A 26,925-nucleotide genomic window follows, 5' to 3' on the forward strand; every position below is an offset into this window, starting at 1 on the left:
TGGAAAACACCCTAGGTAGAAGCGGAGAAACACTTGGTCGGACACTGATTGGCCGTCTGCTTAGAGCCCGAGGTGTAGTGTGCCTCTGGGGAAACTTAGAGGTGCCTTAACGTTCACTGATGTCTGCACCAGCATGTTTGTGGCACTAGCACTGCGCACTTTCCTTTAAGCTAGCATTGCACGTCCTTACCCTGGGCCTTTTGGCTGGGGTAGGACAATTAACACCAACACCCCAGCCTTCTGGCTGAGGTCCCTTTTTATATTTATTTCTCTTCACCCCTCTCACATTTGTCACTTTCTCATGTTTTCCGTTTTTTGTTGTTTGGTCACGTATTTTGGGCTGTGTGTGCGACCCTTATGGGCTACCCACGTACCAAAGCTTTCTCATTCAGGGGAAAGTTGCGGTCCCTGCGGATGCCCCAGAGCTGCAAGGCGGAGGGAAGCATACTGAGAGTCTCTCCAAGCTTCGGTGCGGAGGACTCACCCACCCTAACCCTTCCGGGGGTTGAGGGAAGAGGGTCTCTCTGAGCTTCGGTGAGGAGGAGCCACCTATCCCTATTTTCCCCTTTTGTGCCTTTTGGCTGAGAGGGGTTAGAGGAGTAACGGGGCCCTTCTCCTTTGGGATCGGGTCCATATGTACATTTGTAGCACCACCTCGGGCTCCAAGTTAAATTTAAAAAAAATAGAAGTCTTGCTAGAGTGTGCTCTGCTACAAATTTCTACCAGCAACTGACTTCAGGCTTGTGCAAAAACAACAAATGTCTTTTATTCAGGTTGCTCAAATACAAAGATACACATAAACATAGATCGCTGTCATTCGTATTAACAACCAGGGAGGTTAGGCCCTGCCTCATTCCCTTTCACCTAATTAAGAACCCTTCAGGTCCCAGCATCCTGCACTAGTGGCCCAGTCTTCCAGATCCCATTGTCCCTAGCAGACCTATCACCTGGGCACCACATGCCATCAGGTGCCCTGCCTAAGGTTAAAGACTCCCCACTTCCATCTACCCCTGGGACCCTGTGAGTAGCTTCCACCAGGCACATCTCCTAGGGTTGTTTCCAGGCGGCAAAGTACCTCTCCTGCCACAATAATTATGACATACTGTATGGTCATTTGAAATAGGAAAATTATTTTCTTTTCCCACTTCTGTTAATGGAATAAAGGAGTAATACAGTATTTCTTAAACAGAAAAATATTAATAACATAAGAGAGGTAGACACAACAGACAGACACTGTTTTGTTTTTGTATTTACAGCAGCTCCTTCCTACTTCTTCACTTTTGCTGAGTCACAGACAGGTGCGTGCTGTGCTTTGACTGGAGGAGCAAGGCACCGTGCTCTTCTGACTTAGAAGGAATGGGTGAAGGGGGGATATGGATATAATTGTTCAAATCTTCAGTACAGCATACAGATGGAGACGCTGCCATCCTTGGCCGGCACTCGCCAGATCCCTTTCACCGGCGAGCGCCGGTGATAGAGACTGGGACGCGCGTGCGTCTCACGCCGCGCGTCCCAGTGGGACCGGCGGCGACAGGGGGGGGAAGCAGCGGGGACCCCCGCCAAGCTCAGTTGCCATGGGGTGCGCGAGCGTCTCGTGCGCGCGCGCCCCTGACGGTAGCCGGCCACTGGTGGGGGAACGCGGTAGAATTGCCATCCCCTGCAAAGATGAGCCCGGCTACATCTGTACCTCCCAACTTTCCTGATTACAGCAGGACAGTCCCACTAAATGGAGATTGTCCCTCCCGCAGTTGGAAGTTGGGGGGAGCCAGAGATCACTAGATTGCTGAAGAGATAACGTGCACATGTTTACAGCATCTCTTCAGTGCAGGTATAGAACCGAGGATGGCGCAGCTGCTCTGGGAAACCAGGGCATGTCCCCAAAACTGTATGGCGTGTAGATGCTAGGTGTATAGAAGCTGTGGTACTCGCTACCTGAGCCAGTCCAAACCAACCAAATTAAAGTTTTTGACTTTATGGAGTGTTATCTGTTGAGATAACTTGAGTGATTATATACATTTTTTGTCTTGCTATTGTAACTTAAGCCTTTTTTCATCACATTTTTCCTCATTACATCTCATTACTTTCTTATTGCCCCTCATGTAATGTAATTGTCTAGATCAGTGATTTTCAACCTTTTTACCTTGCGGCACACTAAATAAGATTTTAAAATTGCCAAGGCACACCATGAGATCCCCACAGGGCAAAACACATTGGCCCCCACAGGAAAAAAACCACACCTATTGCCCCCCATATAAAAAACAATCATACTGGTCCTCACAGGTAACACAAATAAAATGCATTGGCCCTTTAAATGAAAAGAAGAGACCAGTAAATAACACTTGAACCGGTGGTGGCTGTAAACTTATTTGGGCATCTCTAGATCTGGAGGCACACTTGAGAACAGCTCAAGGCACACTAGTGTGCCACGGCACAGTGGTTGAAAAGCACTGGTCTAGATGTTATAGATGTCATGATTTTTGCTTACTTAAAGTTAACTGCAGAATAAACCTTTGTCATATTTGTATTACCATTTGTAACGTTTGGATTGATTTCCACAATTCTAGAGTCATTTTTAGATGTTCGTTTTTGATTTGTTTGAGTTTATTTTTTCTCCTATTACAGTTACATGACACAGCATTTTGGACTCTTTTTCTTAATCTAATTCTTTGTTCTTTATGGCAATATCATACATAACTCCAAACATTCAAAGATCTCAAGTCCTAATTTCTGGAAACTGGGTGTGGCTTTAGAAAAAGAGGTGTGGTTTTGTGTGGCGTCCAGGACTGTGAAACCATGCCCCTGTTTTACCGCTGTGGGGGCATGGCAAGCACTCTGAGCTGCTGGGAATAACCTCTGTCCCTCTGCCTCCTCACAGTGCAAGATGGAGAATGATAAACCACCAGCGAATCAGATCATAACTGCCATGTTACAGGCTGTGTTTGAAAAATTATAGGTAGGAACTGATTGGTTGGTGGTTTATCACTCTCAATTGTATCACTTTTCCATGCTTAGTACATCTCGCCCACAGTGTTTAATCATCCCTGCTTTGCTGAACAAAGCAGCATGTGACAGGGCAATTTCCCACTGCCCCCCACAGCAGGACACTGATAGCCATGGGTGGAATGTGGGTCAGTCACAAAAAATTGGTACTGTCAATCTGAAAATCTGGACAGTTAGGAGGTATGCAATATGTTATTTTGTTAATGATTCATCGTACAATAAAGATCTACCTCAAAAGCAGCTCACAGTTGTTTTAAACATGGAGGATCATGGGTCTCCAGGAGCCTCTGTTGAGCCATATAATAGGTTTGTGAGGTAAGTAACATGCTGACTTCTGCGCATACTTGGCTACCCTCCCGGAATGACCGGGAGGCTCCTCAAAATCGGATCCCCGTCCCGCAAGTCTCTCGCGGCCCCCTTTCTTGCTACAACATATACCGGATTTTGCGGGGCCGTGGCGAGGAGGCAGGGCTAAAATGGCTTAAATAGCATAATTTTACATCATTAGCCTTTCCCTGTGAATTTCGTTTGACTGGCGGGGGGGGGGGGGGGAGTGGCTTGGTGACACCGGCCCCCTGACATGCAGCATCTGGTCTCCTCTCCAGGCTTCTCCCGGTGAGGAGAAAACATAAGTAGGCTACAGTAGTACTGTATGCTTCTGCAGTGTGCAGAGCTGGTTACTGTTTATATACTGTACTGTAGTTCTGTGTATTGATGTTTTACAAAAACTTTATTCAGAGATTCTTCAACCAGTCAGATTATGTCTATCTACACAATATCAGAATTTGTACTTTGTCCATTTTATGTCAATAGAAAGAAATATACTTTATGTACAGTATAATAACGTTAACACTCCAGAAATGAACATGTATAAAGGTTAACTGGACTTGATATAGCTTATACTTTGCTAGATTTCTATTTTACATTATTACTTTTTTAAATGCATTTTTTCTTCTGTCAAACTGCACGTTGTTTATCTTACAATATAAAACAGTATAGCATCTTCCAGGTACATTACAGTATAATGAACAGGGAGAGACAATGTTATTCAAATGCACAGTCTACATTATAATGTGGCCAGTGCTTAAAATTATACAGGACATTCTAGATGAGAGATATGTACAATAAAGCACACATTACAGTGTACATGGGGGAAATTTACTAAGATGTGTATTCTACTTCACATGTGATATTGCTATGGGCAACCAATCAGATCCTGTCTACTATCTTCTAGAGGGTGCTAAATAAATACGAAGTACTGTAGATTCTAATTGGTTGCCCATAGAAACATCACATGTGAAGTAGAGTACACATCTTTCCCCCAATGTGTGTATATGTATGTATGTATATAATGGGGAGACCCATAAAACGCTGGGCGTTCCCATGGGTGAACCCCATTTCCGCACCCATCTCTCCATTCCCGCAACAACCGGCCAGACAAGTGCGTAACTCGCCAAAGCCTTTCCTTGCGGAGTCTGTACATGTGCAAATGCGTGCTTGGGCATGTGCAGACCCCCCACCATCAGCACGGGGCTGAAAATGCTCTGTTCCAATTGGTGTTGAATCACCCCGCTAGTTTATGTGAATTGATACTCAATAAAACATGTAGCAGCCCGCCCAGCGTCACCGTCCTGCTCCCCTTTCTCTGTTAAATACAAGGTCCTGCAATTTTGGCTTTGGAGACCGCATTGCATTTTTTCACTTTAATATAATCATTGTCTCTTGTCTCAGAAAAGATTACATATATTTTGAATTGTCCTTTGTACAGTACATAGATGTCTGTCTTCTCAGTCTCCAAATGTGGTCACAATCTCTATTTCTGTGATGGGTACCGATTGCTCATTATGAATAGCAATACATCCCTAGAAAATGTAAAAACAAATCAATTGTCTTCATGTCATATGAAAAACACCTCATGCAACACTTTCTAGATTTCATGTGCGCATGTACAGTATATACAGTATAGCATAATTACCTCAGAGCTATTATCATTCGATGCCAGCCATAGCTTTATTTTTTTAGATGGATCTGGAATTGCTGTCATAAACAATATCTGCACATATCTGGAAATAACAAGTAATAAATTAAGCTATTATTCAGATTTGCAAAAATCTAAACATTTCCATATATGCAGCCTGATTATCAGATGGATGAAAGTCTCATGTGCTGAAAAATACTCATATTTTGAAGCACCTGCTCCCTGTATACTGTTATAATCTATATTAGAGGCCAACGATTTACCTGAAAACAGGTATTTTGATGTTCGTGTCCAACCTTTTGTTGCTTGCAGTTGTTAAAATGTCCAGTCAATGCAATTTACTTTAGAATTCCAAAAAAGAATTTTCAGTCAATGTGTACATGCACTTATACAGATGGGGCCGTTCTCATCTCAGCGGCTCCCATTGCGCTTACTGCTGTCCATCACCCTGGGCCATCCGCCTTTCTAGGCAATAGATGCGCGAGCGTGTGAGACGCTCGCACGTCCATGTCCCGTCCCCATCCGCCAGAAACCTGCGGATGGCGGTCTGGCGGCATCAATGAGTGCCCCGTCTGTATGACTCTGCATCAACTGCACTTGTGTGCACCAGTGCCATAACTACAGTATGGCAAGACTGGCAGTTGTTAAAGGGCTCACAAGCTCCACATTTAGAGCTCCATTATATAGATATAGTATCTAGCATTTTTTGGATTCTTGGATCATTGTCTTCCGCTACAATGCCGGATCGGATATGGGAGTCAGCTGACAACCGGTGATGCCTGCCCCCCGCTCCCCCGTTACCGCCTCATTATCATTAGTACTCTAGGGTGCCAAAAGTTTGGGAACCATATTGCTATGGTATATACAATACAGTGTATATGGGTATATATAAAATGATATAATCGCTATGAGGACATATAAGCTATCTGGAAAGACAGTAAATACATATTAATGGTATAACTGTTTAGGTACCACAAATACAATATATATTGTTTTCATTGTTATGCTTTGTTGTGAAAATGCTCAAAAATTTATATTTCATCAATAAGTATAAAAATACTTACCTTTTTAATAGGAAAACAACAAGAATCACTAATGAAGCCGAAACAATTGCAATAATCAAAATTATAATCCAAACTGGAAATTCTTGCTTGTCTGAAAAGAGAATATATTATAAGGTGCCCAAAAAAATAGATAGATCATACCTTCCAACTTTTAAAACTGAAACGTCTCGACCCTAAACATGTCTTGCATGTGCTCCCGAAAGAGGGTGTGATCTTGGCAAAAGGGGCATGTTTTGCAATGCCCTCTTACTGCAGGTGCATGGCCAGTACTCTGTGAGCTGCTGGCATGCCTCCAGCCATATTTCTCCAGTGAATAGATGCTGCGCACATGTACACAGCATCTATTCACCGCTGCGAGTCTTGAAAAAGTTTCCAGTCAGTGGTTTACGAAACGCGTTGACGTCATCTAATTTCCTGTGGGATCTCCAGAGCACTACACTTGGTCTCTACAAGCTACAAGCTACATTGATTGTGCCCACCAATCTTTCAGCTAAGGCACCAGCAGCACAGCCGATACATCTGTCCATAGAGTGCGGCAGTGCACTACGGACTCACCCAGCATATACAGTTACTGGCTTCCTTACTCCTAATGCCAATCAGCTACCGGACAGCGCAGTGTATTCAACAGCGCCTGGAGACCGCACGCCTGTAGGTGAGCAACCATTGAACCGATACACTTACTGTGGGCTTCCACAAGGGTCTAAACATACAATTATCTCTGCCCTCCTGGGAAAGACTTTTTGCCTACCTAACAACTTGTGCGTGTCAGTATACATGCTAAATGGACTGGCTGTTCTACCCACATCGGCTCATTAACCCTGCAGGTAACGGATACCATTTATTATTTCTTGGACTGCTGCAAATATTCAAATATAATACCTTATTTCAATTACCAGTGACAGACCTGGAGTTACCCCACTACTAAGTGCTACTTCGTATTAAGCGGTTATATTTTAGTTTTATTTCTTGATTTTATTTGTACTGTGTGTGTGTGTGTAAATTACATTTATGTGATACATGTTTAAAAGTTATAAAATTGCTATAAAATCTCTACAGTGTGTCGGATTCATTCTTAATCAGCAGATCTATATATATATAAATTTAATCCCAGCAGCGCAGAGTATCAAAAATGCTTTTTTGTCCTTTCTTGTTTGTGAGTTCAGGTATACTCACAAGATACCTGCAGCAGCTGAAGTAATTATCTATTATCTGGAGAAAAAGCGCCCAGGATTCTTGTAGTTGGGTTAAAGTTTGTTAACTTAACCCCAACTGCAAAACTACATATATATATATATATATATATATATATATATTTATATATATGTGTGTGTATATATATATATATATATATATGTGTGTGTGTGTGTGTGTGTGTGTGTGTGTGTGTGTATAGAGAACAGAAAAACAGAGTGCGACAATAATTAAGAAGTTCCACCACCAAATGTATCCTGAACTGTAGTAATTACAGACAAATCACTGTAAAACAGTTTAATACAATTTTTTAAATTTTACAATAAAAACATTTTCATCCGTATAAAGTCAGTAGTTCAGTTCGATATATCAAGGAAAACACCCAACGCATTTCGTCAAAACGACTTCATCAGGGGAAACTTTCCGTAGGTAATTCAACAATAAATATGAACGTTAACTCCATGTATGAGTCTTTCTGACCGGATATAAAAGATGTATAGATGGATCCCTTGAAGATCCTAAAGCTGATGAATAACTGCATCAATTTCCTTAAATTTCCCTTTAAAAACAGGTCCTGAGAGGATTTTTTTCCCCAAATGAATTCCTCAAAGGATAGAATCTCAGCAGAGAAATGGCAACCAACTGCAGGTTGTATGTATGTATGTATGTATGTATGTATATATATATATATATATATATATAAATATATATATATGTCTGAATTGCCAGTCCCAGTCCTTATAAAGTCTTAGAAGGTGCTCCTTCCTGAGCCTCAGCTCTCCCATCATTGTACAGCCTCGCGATTCGAGTGGGTGGAGCCTAATCCAGAAAGTGGGCAGAGCTATGGGCGCAATGCTCGAGCAGCAAAAAAAAAGTAATTGCTTCATCAGGGGGGTTTCTAGGTACTCGGAAACCCGCCCCCCTGGGTGCGCTACTGAAGACTACTCTACTTTTGTTCTGTTTTCTATTTAACTTCAGAGGTACAGTGTATCCAAAATCTTGGCTGCAGTGTCTTGCATGTCAGACTTTTACAAACTTTCTTTGGAGCTTGCCTGCTTTGGCACAATGAGGCATACTTGACTGGTGGTAGTGCAAAGTTAGCTAGTTAGAAAGAGTGGCACAAAACCAATGGTACATTTCTACAACTTACGGGATACTTGTTCTAGTGATTCCTGTTGGAATATATGTATACCATTGGTGATGGTATGATAGAGTAATTGTACTCACTAGCAAATTTCCAATTAAGTCAATGAACAGTCAAGTACTTAATTAGTGAAGTTATTTTACTCATCAGTTATTGGGATGTACCTCCATACTGTTATGCATGTACGTAACAGGCTCTAAGCAGGGAGCATAGCTTAAGAGGAGCATACAGACCACTGTATGTTGGTAGCACTGCAGGAAGCAAGCAGTACCAGCAGTTACAGCATAGCTACTGTAAGTGGAAACATACATGTGCCACTTTTGTGCTCTGACACAATGCCTAGATAGGGCCATGCATGGGAAGTAATACAGAAGTTGGCCATTTTGGTTGAGGATTGAAGCCTTTCCTTCAGAAATACCACCCTCTTATGGAACTGCTTGTCTATAATGTTCTAGGGCATGAAGAACTAGCATCCATGATATTGCCTGGTTTTGTGTTATTGTTTTCACCATCCCTATGATTATTTGGTATACGGATGATAGGGTGAGACCATATGGATGACATGCAACTCAACAGGGTCAAAAAGATGAATAGGAAGAGGTGAGCCAACTTGTCTGAAGCAATTGCGTCACATATGATCAAACATGCAACCTGACGCCCAAAAAACATTTTAAAAAATTGTGTCAGCCATTACTGTGTCATTAAAGCTTTTATCCCTCTTCTATCTGTCATCTTTACACACTATTTAAATCTAAATAAGCCACAATACTTATATACCCATGACATGACTACAGTAACTTATGCTAACTGTAACCCCAATTAGAGCCTTTTAGATGTAAATGGATTTGAAACTGATTGCATTGCTACCCTTAATAGCCCTGTGATTTCACAGAAATGTGTACTGGAAAGGCATTTATTTTGTTATCATGGGTATCTATTGTGGACTTTGTATGCAACTTACCTTTGCCTATAAATACTGGTTTGCTCCATTCACCCCAATACTTGCTTTTTGCACAGTGCTTTTTTCTTGCCCTTATTTGCAATGAATATTTGATGTCTTTGTCCAAATCAGAAAATATGTATTCCTCCATTTCAATGTCTGGTATATCCTAAAATATATAATGTAATATATACTGTAGACAGACAGATAAATGAACAACCACAAATGACTCATATGAACAAACGTTTCCTATCTATGACACATCTGGGTGCTTACTGTGCATAACTTACTTGGTCTAGAACTACTGTAGCAAATGTGGCACAACTGACTAGCTGGAGAAAATTACAGTATATCCATTGTTCTTGAAGTGCAATCTTTGTTTGCAGGGTTGTATTTAAGCTATTTTATAGATGTATTTCTCTTTTTTGGGTCTGATTTTGAGTTTAATGTAATATGCACATAATGCCCATGTTAAAAAAGTTAAGGATTTTTTGCGTATGCTAATTCGCAAACTCGTAACTCTTACAGTGTATGAGTTACAGAGCACAAAACTGCTGTTGCAATCGGCACTGGCGGTATCAGATATAGGGTGGGATGCACTAAAGGAAAAATGCGGTTAAAACCCTGTTATGTGGGTTTTTACCACATTTTGGTATGCAGAAATACCCGCATGCCGGGTTTTCGCTGTGGGGGTTATTGCTAGCAAAAGCTGGAGATACCCCATAGAAGCCTATGGGCTTTTTATCGTGACCCCCACCACCCCGCACAGCCCCCCTCACCTGTGTCCCGGCAGCCTCCTGCTGTGCTGCCCGGACCAGTGACCTCCTCCTCCCTAACACCGTACATACTCTCCTGGGTGCAGGGAGGAGGCGGATAGATAGTCTACAATTCTGAATGCGTATATCATATTCCTTAAAACTGATATAGGTCTATGTATGTAAATTGAAAGATAGCTCCCACCACTGCAAGTAACAAATTAGTATATACTGTAAATGTGTTTAAAACTATCCCATGAGAAAATACATTGTATCAATGAGACCGACACAAATGACCGTGAAACAATGTGTTAAGAAAAAATCCCCGATATAGAGAGCGTGTGGATAAACCCCGAATGTTAAAGAAAGAACTTTCCACTCCAGCATACAAACACTCGTATGTGTGTACACTTATAATTTTAAGCTAAAATAGTTTTATTTTTTATAATAAAAAAGCCGCTGTTTGGTGAAGGAGGGAGGCACTAGGAGGTCCCCTCTATATTAATTATATATATATGGTAATCCAGTCCATTCCATTGGCGGAGGGCTGGCTAAAGGGAATACCAAGCAATGACTAACGCAATTGTAGGCAGCTGCTGGACAAGACGCTGGAAACTATGCGGCATGCTAAGTGAGCAGATCGCTGGAGGTCTCCCAAAGGGTTCCATGAGTGCACAGAGAGGGATCCTGTTCGTGCTTTGCCAGTGTGGAAATTGTACAAGCTTGATGATTTTATCTAAATTTTATCTAAATAAATTGTCAATACTGCACTATTAGGCACCCCTTATATTTCTTGTAAATTGTTATATATATATATTGGCTGATCAACAGCTGTGAGTAAAGCATTACTTGACAAACTTGTCACCAACAGGGAGAACCCCAAGACTCAACATATCGAGGTCTCTGATAGAAAACATACAAAACAGCTGTTCCGAGCATATACCAGCTAGAATGGGGTATGACCTCTGTTGTAGCTTTCATATGCCATGCTGGAACAACGCCCATTGTTATGAGTAGACTTCTTAATGGATTGTTGGCATAATTGCCATCGTAATGGACATACTCCCTGCCGGAAGAGATATAAGATACCCACAATACCAAGCAAACTCCCTGCTGGAAGAGGGGTAATAACACCCACAATAACAAGCATACTCACTGTAGGATAAGGGGTATAATGTCCACGGTAACAAGTAAAGACCATGTTAGGGTAGGGTGTTAAGACCCATGTGAAAAAGTGAAGGCAGGTCCCCAGTTAGTACCCTGATGGGGCATACTCAAGCAATAAGGAAGCTGGATACATAATAGGAAGCCATAATGTAGTGTTAGTTAGTAAATACATATACAGTACCCTGGTTAATGACAGTATAGGGACAATAAGCAATGGCTCTGCAGGGTCTAATGATTAAAGAGAGCTTATAAACAACACAGACACAGATGACAGACAGCAGCCTAGGTCACGTAACTGCCCTCCTGTCAGCACCACAGACCCTTGCCCGAAGAGCTTGCAATCTACATGTGGCTGTGTTGTCCACTGGCACCCATGTTGTGGTGAAGGTGTCGGGCTATGCCGGGGGTCTTCCCCCACCCCAGTGCTGTCAGTGCCTGTGTCAAGGGAGCTCACCTGGCTCTATCCCATCGCCAACCTTCTCCCACCACTCATCACCCCCGGGACCAGTCCCCTCAGTCTGGTCCCTCCTGCTATGGCCTGCTCTGGGGTTCTCCAGCTTGGCTCACTCCATGCTAAACAGCTTGCACAGAAGACCCCTTCTATTACTTTAACTAAGCAATTGACTGTCCAACAGTCCTTTGCAAGGAAGATTAAGTATGACACCAGTCACCCTGTTGCAAAGCGGATTACTGAGGCCATTAAAACTATGCTGGTATGAGACAGGCTCCCAGTATCCGCCATCAGTGCAGTGGGATTTAGACAGTTGATGGACATACTGGGTCACCGGTACAAATCCCATCTAGATTCCACTTCACTAGGCAAGAGATTCACAGAATGTTCAGGGACAACCCTCCGAACGTGCCACATGTGAAGTCAGTTCAGACACTGCCAGCTTGAGTCAGGTTATTCCACTCATCAGGTTTTTTTGCAGAAACTGCTGAATAAAATGAAGGAGGAGCTAAAATGCAGTGATTCCGCTAAGTATGTGGGACTTGTGGATGGTGCCCTTCATTCTCTTTGCCAGGATTCAAGGGTGGTCAATCTGTTGAAATCAGAACACTGCCTTTTGGCCACAGAGATCGATCCTATGTTTAAAGCCTAGGTTGTATCTCTCTTTCTGGCGGACACAAGTCTGCAGAGGTTCAAAGACCTGTTAAGAGAAAATTGTCAGCTCAAGCGGAAAGTGACATGGCAACAGCTGCTCCTTTATTTTCTCCTGCAACTGGGGCTGCAAGGAAAAAAATTAATTTTAATAGCAGAACCGCTGGAGGTATAGCAGGGCAGTCAGCAAGTCTGGACTTCTGACCTACCTACAATTACTGACATTTCTACTGTCACTGCATATGATGCTGACACCATTGAAAGAGTGTAGGAGGATTATATATGTGATAACATCCAAGTAGATATGTCAGACAGTGAGTATCTATACTGACAGGAAAAAGAGGCAATTTTCAAACTGGGTTTATATTACATAAATTGCCCCCCTTTCATCTATAGAGACAGATTGTGCAATGAGATATAGATTATTTGCTTCTTTTCTTTGGAGGGGGGCAAACAAACAAATTATTTCAGCCACAAATATGTGGAAAACCATGTTGTTGAAATGATTAGTTTGTTAAAGTCCATACAATATTTCAGCCACAGTCGTGTTGCAGACCTTGTCCCTGAAATGATTTGTTGCATGTCCTATTTATACAACATAAGGGAGGGTGGGAGGGCCCAATGACAATTCCATCTTGCGCCTCTTTTCTTTGCATTATGTGCTCTTTGGGGCCTAGTTTTTAAAACTGCCATCCTGTCTGCCACTGCAGTGCCACTCTTAGATGGGCCACGGGTTGTGCCACACACTTATATCACTTAGTTTAGTCATCCAGCTACCTCAGTGCAACATTTTGGCCTAAAAACAATATTGTGATCTGTGAGGTGTTCAGAATAGACTGGAAATGAGTGGAAAGGTTATTATTACTGTAGGAAATACAAAAATCTGTGATTTTAGCTGTTTTTATGATTCAAAATCAAAACCAGAAAGGGTGGTATTGGCAAAAGTAATCCAGATCCAAAAAATGAAAGGAGGTCTGATCCAAAACCAAAACACGAAACCTAAAACGTATCCGGTACACATCTCTACTTCTTAGCACCAACCGTCCTAATGCACTGCGGTGGGTAAAATTCTTAAGGTGACTTCAAGATGGCGGTGCCAATATAACTTACTGATAGAACCATTACTTTGTGTTCATTTTGCGACAGCACCAGCTGGGCAGCCTAAAGCCAAAGCCTCCCTCACACTCCGCAAGCTTTATATCCAACATGCCAGTTGTATAACTTTTTTACATGCACGTGGGCAGTGTATGGGACACATCTGGATCAGGTAGTTTTAACAACCCTTAGGATGAAATTTACAAAGATGGGAGTTCTATTTTATATGGGATGTTGCTATGGTCAACCAATCAGAATCTACTTTTATTTATTTAGCACCTTCTAAAAGATAATTGATAGTATCTGATTGGTTGCCTTTAGCAACATCCTTTGTGAAATAGAACTCCCATCTTATTAAATTTCCCACTTCATGTCTAAAGAACCTTAAGCTGGGTACACACTAGACCACATTTTAATTGAATTTGCAGATAATTACATTCTTAAGTGATATTCTTTAAAAAAAATCAGTCTGTATGCACTATATCAGCGGTTCTCAAACTGTGGGTCCTGACCCCAAAGTGGGTCCCGACCTTCTCAACATGGGGTCACGACTCCATGTTGCTGACCATCAGGCTGATGAATTATCTAATCTCAGTCAGTGATTCAAGGAGTCTGAACAATCTGTTGAATTGCCTGTTATGTTAGACTCCTCCCACAATGTGTTGCCTCCACAATGCTGCCATGCATGTGCTCTCTGCACACTACACATGTGACGTGATGGCCTTCTGCAGTAGCTTGCTGGAGTCCCATAATTATTTTTATTGTCTGATGGCATACCTCCCAACATGACCCATCCCGGAGGGTCAAAATGCTGTGCTCCTGGACTTCCTTGTCAGTCACAATTGCAGAGGTGGGACTGAACCACTGTCCAAAATTCAAATTGGGGAGCCACACCTGCTAGCGATTCCTTGACTGTGGAGTTTGGGGTGGCAGTTGGTGCAGCTCCCCTATCTGAATTTTGGACTGTGCTACAGCCCTGCAACTCTGCAACTGCCACTGGCATGCAAGTCCAGAAACAGGGCATCTTGTCCCTCCTACAATGAGTCATGTTAAGAGGTATGTGATGGGATCCAAGAGCAAAATAGTTTGAGGACCCCTGCACTATATCACTAGCTATGCATCCTCATGTGGTTCTACAGCAATGTCCTCTGTTGTCTTTACATAAAACATAATCTGAGGATATTGTCAATGACAGCATACTTTTGGATGTGGCCACTGATGGTATCTTTTTTTATAGATATTGTTTGTATAGGCGTTCCAGGGAGTACAAGGGAAATTGTGAGCAACACTATTGTTTGCAATGTTGTCTCGTGTGTACCCAGAATTAGAAATGTAGGCATACAGTATTACAGTCATGAACTTAGGTTGGTTCTTCTGGTTTCCCAACAGAATTGCCTCATCTTCTCTTGATACTGATTTAGATTGAAGTGTGTAGCTCTTGAGTTGACTGGCACAACTTGAATCATATAGCATTTCTGTAGCCAGGGCCGGTGTAAGGTTTTTTGGCACCCTAGGCAAAATCTTCTGCCTTCTGCGCCTCCACCCCCACAACACAATTGACACACTTTACTAATTAATCATGTGAAAGTACAGAGAGGAAACTTCTTATATGTTTATTTGCCACCATTCATACATACCCATACATATGCACACACACACACATATAAATATACATCCATACACTGCCTGAGAGAGATAAAGAGAGAGGGTGACAGAGACAGGGAGTGGGGTAGAGAGAGAGAGCACAGGAGACAAAGTAGAGAGAAAAATGGGTACAGGGAGAGGGTGACAAAGTTGAAAGAGATGAGGCGGGGAGAAAAAGAGGAGGAGAGAGGGGTGACAGAGTGTGAGGGATGGGAGGAGAGAGGGGGGTGAGGTGACGGGAGGAGAAAGGGGGGTGAGGTGAGAAGGGGTGAGAGATGGTGAGTTGATGGGGGCGAGGTGACAGGTGGTGATGAGGGAAGGGGGAGGATGTACGTTTTGATTGCACTAGCATTGGTGGGCCTTACTTTAACTGACGCTGGCAGCTGCTGCTGCATCTCTCGCTCCCACCCACCGCTGAAGGGGGGAGTAACAGGACAGCAGCCTCTGCCAGCATGGCACTAGTATTTACAACAACAACAAAAAAAACTTTAAAAAGAAAATGGATGAAGGGCTTTGCCTTAGGCCCTCCCAAAACCACCCTCTGTAGTTATTCCATTGTATCTACATCCATCCATTGCATCTATATATACATACAGCGCATACTGTACACATACACATCCATAGTTACACCCCATCTCTCATATAGACATCCATCACCTCCTTACATACATGCATATACTGTCTCCATACATACTGCCATACACTGCCTTGCACACACACACACACACACACACACCACATAAACCATGCCCTGCATCCATATATCCACCCCACCCTCACCTCCGGCACATTGTAATCACTATGTTCTACCCATGGGGGTAGCTCTAGGTAGCGACTAGTCCAAGTGAGAAAGATCATACATCTTACGGCTGGCCGTGTTGGCAGGGGTGCTTTCTGCTTCACTGGCGGGTTCAGGGTACCGCCGGCCAGGTCACCGCTGGTGGGGAGGCGGCGGCGCTAGTTCCAGCTGCTGCAGCTGAAAGACTAGCTCTCCCGGTGGGGAGGCGCTGGTCCCCGCTGTTGCCGCTTACTGCCTAGTGCCACTGGTCCCCACTGCCGCCGCTGATGAGGGGCGGGCGGGCGGCTGCTGAGCGTCTGGCGTCCGGGGTGCTTACCCTCAATCCTCCTCTCTCAGTTACTGCAGAAACGTGTTTTTTAAACTGCTGAAAAAAGGCAGCAGCTACTCACAGGAACCGCTACTGCCACCAACATACTTAATTTAAATGTTGGGCTAAAAAAAAAAGGTGCCCTCCAGTGGCCGGCGCCCTAGGCAGCTGCCTAAAGCTGCCTAATGGTAGCTGTCTGTAGCCATACCTGTACATTGAAATGCAGTAATTCATGAATTTTGATTAGTACAATATGTGCAATTTGCTAGTGCAAGGTTTACCTATGCATACAGATAAATCCATACAGATGTTTCTTAAGTTACAGACAATATGGAAAATGGAAGTAGAACAGCCTCCCATCATGAGTGTTAGAGGCTAAGACAGTAGAGCAATTTAAACATGCATTGGATAGACATCATGATCTCTTTACACAGAAATAAGGATCAAATAGGATTTGTTGTAACAATATGGGGGAAAAGGGGCAGATGGTTTTTATCTGCCATCAAATTCTATGTTTCTGTGTTTCTATATCTCTCTAAAAAGCATTTACTCTCATAAAAATTGTCAACCAAATCCATATTGGAAATCTGTTTATTTCTAATTTAGACTAATTTTAAATTTTATTAAGTCCTTATTGAAAAAAATATATATATTTTTTTATTTACCTTGAATAGTAGATTTGTCTGGATCTCTATAACTTGTATTTGATACTGAAAACAGTATGTAGGTGTAGACTTCATACTTGGTGGAGTATACCAACTCAATTTTATATTTCCATTTACAGATGATACTGAAATATTGACTGGTGGATTCAGGATTTCTATAAGCAAAATGGAATAAATTAAGTTGATCAGTTTACAACTGGCATAGTATCCTCATATACAGCGGTGGCTCTTAACTGTGCAGAGGAACGGTGCTGCCCTGATGCTGTCCCCCCTCCACTGCCGCTGTGCTCGTGGTGCCCGCCAGTGCCAATTCCGGACCCAGCCGCCATTCCCAGTCCCTGCCATGGGGCCCGTGCATGCGCAGTAGCTTCTTCGGTACTGTGCATGGGCTGCTTTTGCAGCAGCCCCCAGAGGCATATTCAGGGTGTGGCGCATGCACAGTATCGTCCCCTTACTGCGCATCCGTAGAACCTGTTTTTTATGGCCTGCCGCTCAGCAGCCCATGTAGAGGTGGCCCGAAAGGGAGGGAACACCTCCCAATGGGACTGCCTTGGGTGACTGGAAGGTCAGACTTCCAATAGGAAGTCACTGCCAGTCATAGTGAAGCCAGTGCAGTCTCACAGACTGCTTCTGGCTTAATTTAGGCATAGAACAGTGGCAGATTTTACCTGGGGGAGCTGCAGCTCTGCAGCCCATAGGTAAAAACCAGCACTGTTTATATACCTCCACTCCAGCCTTTATAATAGTTTTCATTTCATTTGTATATCCAATTAGTGTAATATGATACAATTACATTTGATACAGATATCATGGTGAAATGTAGACAAAGGCAATATATTTCTTTGCAAAATAATACAGTATCTCTATAGAAAACATGGATTGAATAGTTCTCCTTATTTTGACTCCCAAAAGTATGCTTGCTTTTTTTTCACTACATTTCATGACATTGGAAATCAAGTAATGGGGACATCGTATTTAGGCCCCAGATCTGATTGCAGTACAAATTTTTCTCAAAATGGGCAAAACCATGTGCACTGCAGGTGGGGCAGTTGTCACATGAATAGATAGAGTTAGATTCGTGTTATTTATTTTGTTTCTGTGCAGGGTAAATGCTGGTTGAATTATTTTTACACTGCAATTTAGATTTCAGTTTCAACACACCCCACCCAAATTTAACTCTCTCTGCACATGTTACATCTGCCCCACCAGCAGTGCACATGGTTTTGCCCATTTTGAGAACAAAATTGTACTGCGATCAGATCTGAATAAGGGCCTAAGGGCCTTATTCTAGTTCACTCTGACAAAATCCTTTTTAGATGGACAAACCATGTGCACTGCAGGGGGGGGCAGATGTAACATGTGCAGAGAGAATTAGATTTGGGTGAGTTATTTTGTTTCTGTGCAGGGTAAATAATGGCTGCTTTATTTTTACACGGCAATATAGATCTCACTTTGAAGTAAAACCCCACCCAAATCTAATTCTCTCTGCACAAGTTACATCTGCCCCACCTGCAGTGCACATGGTTTTGTCCATCTAAGAAGGATTTTGTCAAAAAGAGTGAACTAGAATAACCCCCTAAGTCTCATCCACCTTAATAAATTGAGTATAAGTGACAGGATGACATAAGTCGCATCATGATACTCAATCATGCCCATAATACATTAACCCTTGGAGCGCCGACATCTCTGTGAGAGATGTGCAAAATATCTGCTAAAAATGCCAGGGTCGCTTAGATTTGTTGTATAAATTAAAAAAAAAAAGTGTTATGTCAAAAAAGATTACATTTCCTATATAAGGTGAACATTACAGGTCATTATGATGAATACAAATGTTTGCTTGCCAATTGTAACACCTATCTTGTCAAATTCACTTGGCACTCAAAGGGTTAATCACCGAATTACCGAAGTCAGGATTTGGACAGATTCCCACTGAAACACAATCTAAACTCACCTATCATTTCTGTTCTAAAGGTTTTTGTGAAATTGTATACATGATTGGAGAACTGAATCCGTATTTTATAATGCAGCCCTTCATTCTCATTTGTTGTAAGCAGATCTTTCATGTGACAGCCAATATTTTTTCCATGTTTTTTTAAATATTTTTTGCAAGCCAAAGATCTGGAACCTAGTCTGCACAAATCAAATCAAATAATTATTTACTCAATAGATTGCAGAAACTCAGAGAGAGAAATACATAAATAAAGTGCTGCAAAAGATAAAAGTACCGCAGGGAAAAAGAGTAGTTGGTGTCTTCCGGAGCATCTTCTTGTAAGTCCCAGGTACAATTGAGATTGGTTAGATTGTATATTGCACAAGACACATTATTGATGTAAACTGAAAGGAGAAAAATATACATGTATATGTCATCAAATTAGTACAGAATTTCACAACCATCTGACCTCAGTACATTATTAATATAATGTAGAGCATCTCTAGAAAAGATAGCATTCATTAACAACCATAGGAATAAATGTAGCCTTAAGTTTTATAGTGAGGTTTTGAAGAATGAAAGCAAATACAGGAAGCTCATTAGTTGTCATGGCAACACCTTATTTCTTAGCTCTAGATTTCTAAAATCACTGAGTATCTGTAGTGTCTATTACATAATTCAGCATATGCTATATACAATGTAATTTATCATAGTGGCAATAATAATTGTTCAGTAGCTCAGGGAAAATATGCTAAGGTTATAGGCATTGTGATTTGGACAGAGATGCCAACTGGTGGCATCTCTAATCTGCCACACCACTGGTTAAGTATTGGTTGCACCATCTATGATCTGAGCAACCTTATATTTGTCCAATATGTCTGTCGTAATGAAGAAGCTGCATAAAAAGATGCAGTCGCTGGCAGAGACACACTCCCGAAATGGTCGCGACACATCTGTATTTAACTTGCTGTCCTTTTAATTAACAAAAATGCTCACTGACTATTAATCTCTCTGCATTCAGACTTTCAGTGCAAATACTGTTTGTAATCAACCTTGGCACATGCACCGTGTGACTCTGAATCATGTGCAGTACAAAACAAATCACACAACTCCACAAACATTGTGCTGCATCCACCTTGGAATCAGGACCAAAGCACTCTTTCTCCTCTATGTGGCCCTTATTCTGGTTCACTTGCAAAGGCAAATTCCTTCTCAAATGGAAAAAACCATGTGCACTGCAGGTGAGACAGATGTAACTTGTGCAGAGGGAATCAGATTTGGGCGAGTTATTTTACACCGCAATATAGATCTTACTTTGACACCCAAATCTAAATCTCTCTGCACATGTTACATCTTCCCCCCCCCCCCCCCCCCTGCAGTGCACATGGTTTTGCCCATTTGAGAAGGAATTTGCCTTTGCGAGTGAACCACAATAAGGGCCTGTATCTCACATGAGAACTTTGCAGACTTAATTTATACTTTTTTGCTACTGTGCTATTGTATATAAGCACGGCTGACATGGACTTCGAAAACACACATTATATCATTAAAATAACACCTTTTGGTGCTTATTTATTATAACAAAATTAGTAATCCCTCTCAAAGCAAATGATTTAAAATATAATAAGGCAGCTAATTGTACATGATTGCCTCTTTGAGAGAGAGGAGGATATGTAGTTTTACTTGCTGCCAACAGATGGCAGTGTTTCGGTGACACACAGACACTAGACATATATATAGATTGTAATACACTTAAATCTAATGAGATAACATTTCTTATGCGCATATATAAAAGAAAAAACTTCCAGTTTCTTAATTAAGGCCCTTATTCTGATCGGTGCGGATATTCCCGCATTCTTACGGAGCGGTCCGTACGCCACGGTGTTTTGCCGCGTGCGGCCATCGTCCGTAGAAACGCCCACGTGTCCTCCGCATTCGGACGGACTCACTCTTTAAGAACAGGGCGTGTTTACGGACGACATACAAACCATGCGTGTGCGGGAGAAACACTCCGATTCTGCACGGTATTACAGAGTATTACAGAGTATGCTCGGGAATACCGCATCCGAACGGGAGCCAAGCGGTGCTACCGCACGTAAGCGGAGTATTTACGCCAAACAACCCACTATTATGTATATTCTGCAATACATCACATGAACCACTTATTCAATTACCTATCCTCATAAAAAAATGCTTCTTTGGAATTGGAATCAATTAGATGCCAATATATCCTTACAAGCATGCCTAACACATGCATTGCACACATTAACCCTTACAGCAATTGAAGCAGCAATGGTTTCAATTAAAGCACTGACAAGCGTCCTATTAGTGAGTAATGAGTAAAGGAGTAGATTCTATTGGGTTCAGGTGTTAATGCTTGTAGTCATTAGGCGGTACGTTCGCCTACCGCATGAACGAGTGGTGTCCGCAAAGCAATAGTACACTTGTGGACACCGCACATTTCTGCCCTTTTTGGTCGCGTGCATTCGGAGTGCTATCCGAATGTACGCCCCCCAACATAAGTGTACTCCCCCGTGTCCGCCCATGTTTCCGCCCCGTTTTGCCCACTTTGAAACTACGCCCATGTGTCATTCCGCATGACGCCCATAATACGCCCATATTTCCCGACTGATTGCGGTGCACAGTTTTGTACGGGATTTGCCCGAACAGGTACGGAGTCAATGCGTGGCACATGCGCGTTGCGTTCTCCACGCATGCGCAGACGCCGTAAAGACGCGATCCGAAAGTATGCGGTAAAGTACGCGTCAATCAGAATAAGGGCCTAAGAGCGGTAAATCAATTATTTCTCAATGGCTGCACAGTATGATACCAAACAGTATAGGTTAAAAAGTTCCTTTAAAATAATGGTATCAGGCATCTCCTAATAACATATAATATTAAGGAATAACAGTCAGAGTTAGTGCTATTATGTCGTATGCCCGCTCTCTGCTCCTGGAGGCTTGTCGGTGCTCAGCTCAGCTCCATAGTTACCTCTCACTATGAGGGCTGATGCCGTGTTGGATGCTGCTTCGGAAATCCTGAATAACTTGATGCCAGAGTCCAAACTGTCCTCTGACCCATTTTGCTCTTTTAATGGCCTTTATCAAGGATGCTTTGATAAAGCCCCTTAAAGGAGCAGCCAGGTGGTGTAGGCAGGGGGGCATGACATCCTCATGGCGATGAGTGCAGGGGCATAGACACCTGATGGAATTATAGCAGCCAGGCCCCCCTCTGCATTGTCTAGATTATGATACTGCAAAGCATGGATGGAGCTACAATAATGTGAATCAGCACGAAACGCGCCAACGCTTCCCCCGCGTTGTGCAATTTTGTGTAGGGGTACATTCGGCGGCGGCTGTGTGTGTCAGTATCTGGGAAACTTGGCTACTTTCCCGGAGGCCCACCCAATTTCCGGGAACCTGTTGGCCAGTCCGGGAGAGTAGGCAAGTATGCGTACATCTCTTAATCCCAGTGTCTGGGAGAAGTTTATATATTTACTATAGTTGTGGCGTTCCAAGAAATATGTAGCTGTGTATTTATTTTTCATTTGTTAATAGAACATGGAATAAGTGCAGCGCTTGTCCTCTCACCTTTAATGATGCTTTAGAATATTAGCAAGGGCGTAACTACCATAGGTGCAGGGGGTGCAGCTGCTATGGGGCCCAGAGCTGAAGGGGGCCCATCTTTGCTGTCTAAGTAATATGTTTTACATACATTTATCAGTTGCTAAATAGGGGCCCTTACAAACTTTTGCTATGGGGCCCACGAATATCTAGGTACGCCTCTGAATATTAGATTTATTTGCAATGTGCTTAGCATTGTTTTAATAATTGCAGCATACAGATTGACATTCTTACTGTTAGCATTCCTGTTATTGTTTGTATTACAAAGACACAAATTAACCACATTCCATTGCAAATACACAGGTCTTTCCTCAAGAGTCTATAGAGTTCAAGGTACTAAGGTTAACAATCGTTTTCTATTTTTGTCATATTTGTTTGTGCTCAAAGTCTGATGATCTACAAATGATAAACTAAGGAAAGAATGATGAAACAGATGAATCTCAGCGCTGATGGTCAGCGGGTGGGAAATACAACACGTGGTGACCCCGCACCACAAATAAAAGTATTTGTAGGTTAATGTGTGCAAGACACATATATTTTGTTATAGTCCCTCCTGCGAGCCAGACAAATATGGTGAAAAGCAACGTTCCTGTCTTACTGGGAACGGTCCTCTTCTCCACCGTATAAAATCATACACAATAACCAGGCAGGTTAAAAGCACTGTCCCGTCACCAAAGCCTTATAACTTTGAACAGAGGTACCATACGCCCCTCAATAAGGTAATGGCGTCTCCTCTTCTCCGAATAGGGATATTCTTGTTCACACTGATTCAGTCAGGATATTCATATATTCCAGAAAGCACTCCAGGTGTCAGAAATACATTTGGAAAACACAATGGAACCGCATATGGTATAATACTGTTTTTTAATGCTGACAACACATATGAACAGACTGATAGTACATAAAACACACTTAGGTTAAAAAAAGGGTCGCCGCACAGGGGATTGCAAACAATTACCAGAGCTGGTGGAGAACTGGTTGGAATAAGTTCTCAAATGCGCTTAGAAAGAAAGTCCCGGAAACTCTCACATCAGGCTCAAACCAAAAGTCCCGGCAAAAGGTTTTCCCCAGATAGGCGTCCACAGGTAGGTCCAACGCGTTACGACCGTTAACTACGGTCTTTTTCAAGAATAGCTGTGGTCATGTTAAAGACCATTATTTAAAAGACACAGTGTCCAATCACAAACGAGCGCTATTCCTTCCGCGCCATGTCATTGTGAGTGACGCGCAGCGAATGGTTCTGCCCCGCTTCCAGCGTGTCAGCCTCCACGTCATTGCCCCACTTCCGGTATCATTGGGAATGGTGCACGATGCATACTTTTGCCCCGCTTCCGGCAAGTTAGCTGTCGCGTCATTGCCCCACTTCCGGTATTCCATCTGTAATGAACAGCGGGTCTTCCGTGGCTCATGATTGGTCTCTCTGGGTTTCATTATTTTCATAGCAGCAAATATTAACAAGTTTGAAAGCTTTGTAGACGTGCACAACTTTGTGCGTAAATTATGCTTGAAAAAATTCTTTCTCAGTAACAGTAATGACACCATAACAGAAAAAGATGAAACTGCTACCACGAGTCATTTTAAACCAAAGTCTATTTTTTATCCAGCACACGTAAAAGGCAATTTTTTTTGAAACCTTCAGTACATTAGTACTTGAAGATATAAAGAAAGTTTCCATTAAAAATACCAAATACAACTAACAAAAAAAGAGAGACAATCTTTAAAAGACCTGGGTAAAAATAAAGAAATAATTATAAAGCCGGCAGATAAAGGGGGTGGGGTTGTAATTCTGGACAAAGAATGGTATACCAGTGAAGTCATTAAACATTTGGGGGACCATGAGACTTATAAAAAAATAAGATCAGACCCTACACCCAAAATACAAAGTAAAGTATGTACATTACTTAACAAATATAAAGATTTAGGGACCATAACCAAGAAGGAGTCCAAATTTCTGAATATTGCAGAACCCATGATACCCGTAATATATTTGTTACCAAAAATCCATAAAAACTCAACATGCCCACCCGGACGCCCCATAGTGTCCGGCAGTGCTATTTTTGTAGGAAAACAGGTTCAGGAACTGTGGGCGGGGCAGAAAGTAGGCGGTGATGTGGGAGGAGCTACAAAAGGGGCAGGGCATTACATTTTTTTAAAAAAAACTAAAAACAAAAAGAAAAACATATAATTCCTCCCAAAAGTGGCAGTAACATAACAATCCCCAGCAGCAAAGCGGACAATATGCACGCACCGTAGGCACGTGCCCAAAATATAGGGGTGTAGCCTTACTGCAAGGGGCACAGCATTGCAGGAAAAGACTACCTTATACAGCCGTTTTGCAACCTGCACGCTGAGAATTGGCCAATTATACATATGCCACACACCGTAACACTTATTATACATATGCCACACACAGAGATGCCCATTATACATATGCCCCACACTGTGATGCCCATTATACATATGCCCCACACCGTGATGCCCATTATACATATGCCCCACACCGTGATGCCCATTATACATATGCCACACACCGTGATGCCCATTATACATATGCCACACACCGTGATGCCCATTATACATATGCCCCACTCCGTAATGCTCATTATACATAGGCCACACACAGAGATGCCCGATATACATAAACCACACACAGAGATGCCCATTATACATAAGGCCCACACAGAGATGCCCATTATACATAAGGCCCACACAGATATGCCCATTATACATAAGGCCCACACAGAGATGCCCATTACACATAAGGCCCACACAGAGATGCCCATTACACATAAGGCCCACACAGAGATGCCCATTACACATAAGGACCACACACCGTGATGCCCATTATACATATGCCACACACCGTGATGCCCATTATACATATGCCCCACTCCGTAATGCTCATTATACATAGGCCACACACAGAGATGCCCGATATACATAAACCACACACAGAGATGCCCATTATACATAAGGCCCACACAGAGATGCCCATTATACATAAGGCCCACACAGATATGCCCATTATACATAAGGCCCACACAGAGATGCCCATTACACATAAGGCCCACACAGAGATGCCCATTACACATAAGGCCCACACAGAGATGCCCATTACACATAAGGACCACACAGAGATGCCCATTATACATAAGGCCCACACAGAGATGCCCGGTGACTGCCTTCACTTCAAGACCCCCTCAAGGCATAAAGTGCATATGGGATGGCACTTACCAGGTGTGATGGGTGGCTGGCTGTGTGTGCAGATTCCCTGATGGCACACGTGCCGGTGCCGTTGCTCTCCCTCCCTGCTACACGTGGTGCTGGCCGCTGGCTGTTCGATGGGGGGAGATGGTGTCCCTTCTGTGCATTGCTCCATTGCCCAGAGCGGAGCGTGATCCGGGCGCAGGCAGAAGTGATGTCTGCTCTGATTTCCTCTGCCCGTGGTCCACCCACCGATCACGGGTGCTGGTCACTGGCGCGCAAGACACCCCCCCCCCCCGTGTCCATTCCTGGTGAGGTGAGCAGGGACGGTGAGGTGAGCAGGGGAGGATGGGAGAGTGCAAGGCACTGCGCTTCCCTGCCTTCCGTGATTTGCGACCCCCCCCCCATCCCCATTAAGTCCCCTTCAAGTCCCATTCAAGTCCCCTTCTAAATGCAAACACAAAGTTTGCAGGCCGGCTCCTGATTGGCCTGCGGCACGTGAGCTCTGATTGGTTCAGGAGCCGGCCTGCAAGCTTTAATTGGTTGATGACAGGGACAGACGCGCTGCGCTCTCCTCTCAGAAGGGAAGTGGTGGTGCGTGAGACTTGAAGGAGCCAGGACAGAGTCAGACTGGACGCAGGGCAGGCTGCAGAGGTCCCGGAATGCCGTTCCTGATGACATCATTTTGCAAAAGAGCTTCAGGAACGGCGTTCCGGGGCGTTCCGGCACAAAAATAGCCCTGGTGTCCGGGATAAATTCTCCCACCTCAAATTTACAGATTTCTTTTTACAACCTCTAGTTCAGACTAACCGTTCTCATCTAAAAGACACCTGTAGCCTTCTAAACCTTCTACCTACGGTCCAGTGGGAGACTGGTTTTTATCTAGTCACTGCAGATGTCAAATCCCTTTACTCCATAATTCATCACGATAAGGGACTGAGAGCGACTACTACATATTTGGAGAGGAGCAATCTTGATCCCCATTTACAACAACTTCTGATTGAAAGTGTTGATCTGATCTTAAATAACAACTATTTTATGTTTGATGGCAGCTTTTATACTCAGAAGGTGGGGACCGCTATGGGTACCAGGTTTGCCCCGAGCTATGCCAATATCTTCATGGGACTCTGGGAAGATGAACATGTATGGAGCGGGCATGGCTTTGGGGCGGACCTGGTATTCTGGTCCAGATAAATTGACGATATCGTCTTTATATGGAGAGGAAATTAACTCAATTTGAAGGTATTCTGTGATTATCTAAATATGAATGATGAAAATATAGAACTAACGTTCAACATCAGCCAATCGAGCATTGAC

General features: G+C 43.0%; 1 protein-coding gene across 2 annotated transcripts in view; it reads right to left on the reverse strand.

Annotated features, from left to right (window-relative positions):
• Positions 1-2,654: 2,654 nt before the first annotated feature.
• LOC146059892 (interleukin-5 receptor subunit alpha-like) overlaps positions 2,655-26,925 on the reverse strand; it is a 58,061-nt gene continuing 33,790 nt past the window's right edge. The window contains exons 5-11 of one of the 2 annotated variants that reach the window (XM_083172528.1): positions 19,077-19,185; positions 18,803-18,981; positions 16,852-17,006; positions 9,339-9,486; positions 6,043-6,133; positions 4,976-5,063; positions 2,655-4,862 (exon numbers count right to left, since the gene is read on the reverse strand). In XM_083172528.1, coding sequence (XP_083028654.1) covers positions 4,788-4,862; positions 4,976-5,063; positions 6,043-6,133; positions 9,339-9,486; positions 16,852-17,006; positions 18,803-18,981; positions 19,077-19,185 — 845 coding nt within the window. In that variant the 3' untranslated portion in view covers positions 2,655-4,787. The remainder of the gene's footprint in view (positions 4,863-4,975; positions 5,064-6,042; positions 6,134-9,338; positions 9,487-16,851; positions 17,007-18,802; positions 18,982-19,076; positions 19,186-26,925) is intronic. The other variant, XM_083172529.1, reaches the window with a different exon arrangement.

This window comes from Crinia signifera, chromosome 2, assembly GCF_055691185.1.
Source record: "Crinia signifera chromosome 2, ASM5569118v1, whole genome shotgun sequence".
In the NCBI taxonomy this organism is placed as follows: Eukaryota; Metazoa; Chordata; class Amphibia; order Anura; family Myobatrachidae; genus Crinia; species Crinia signifera.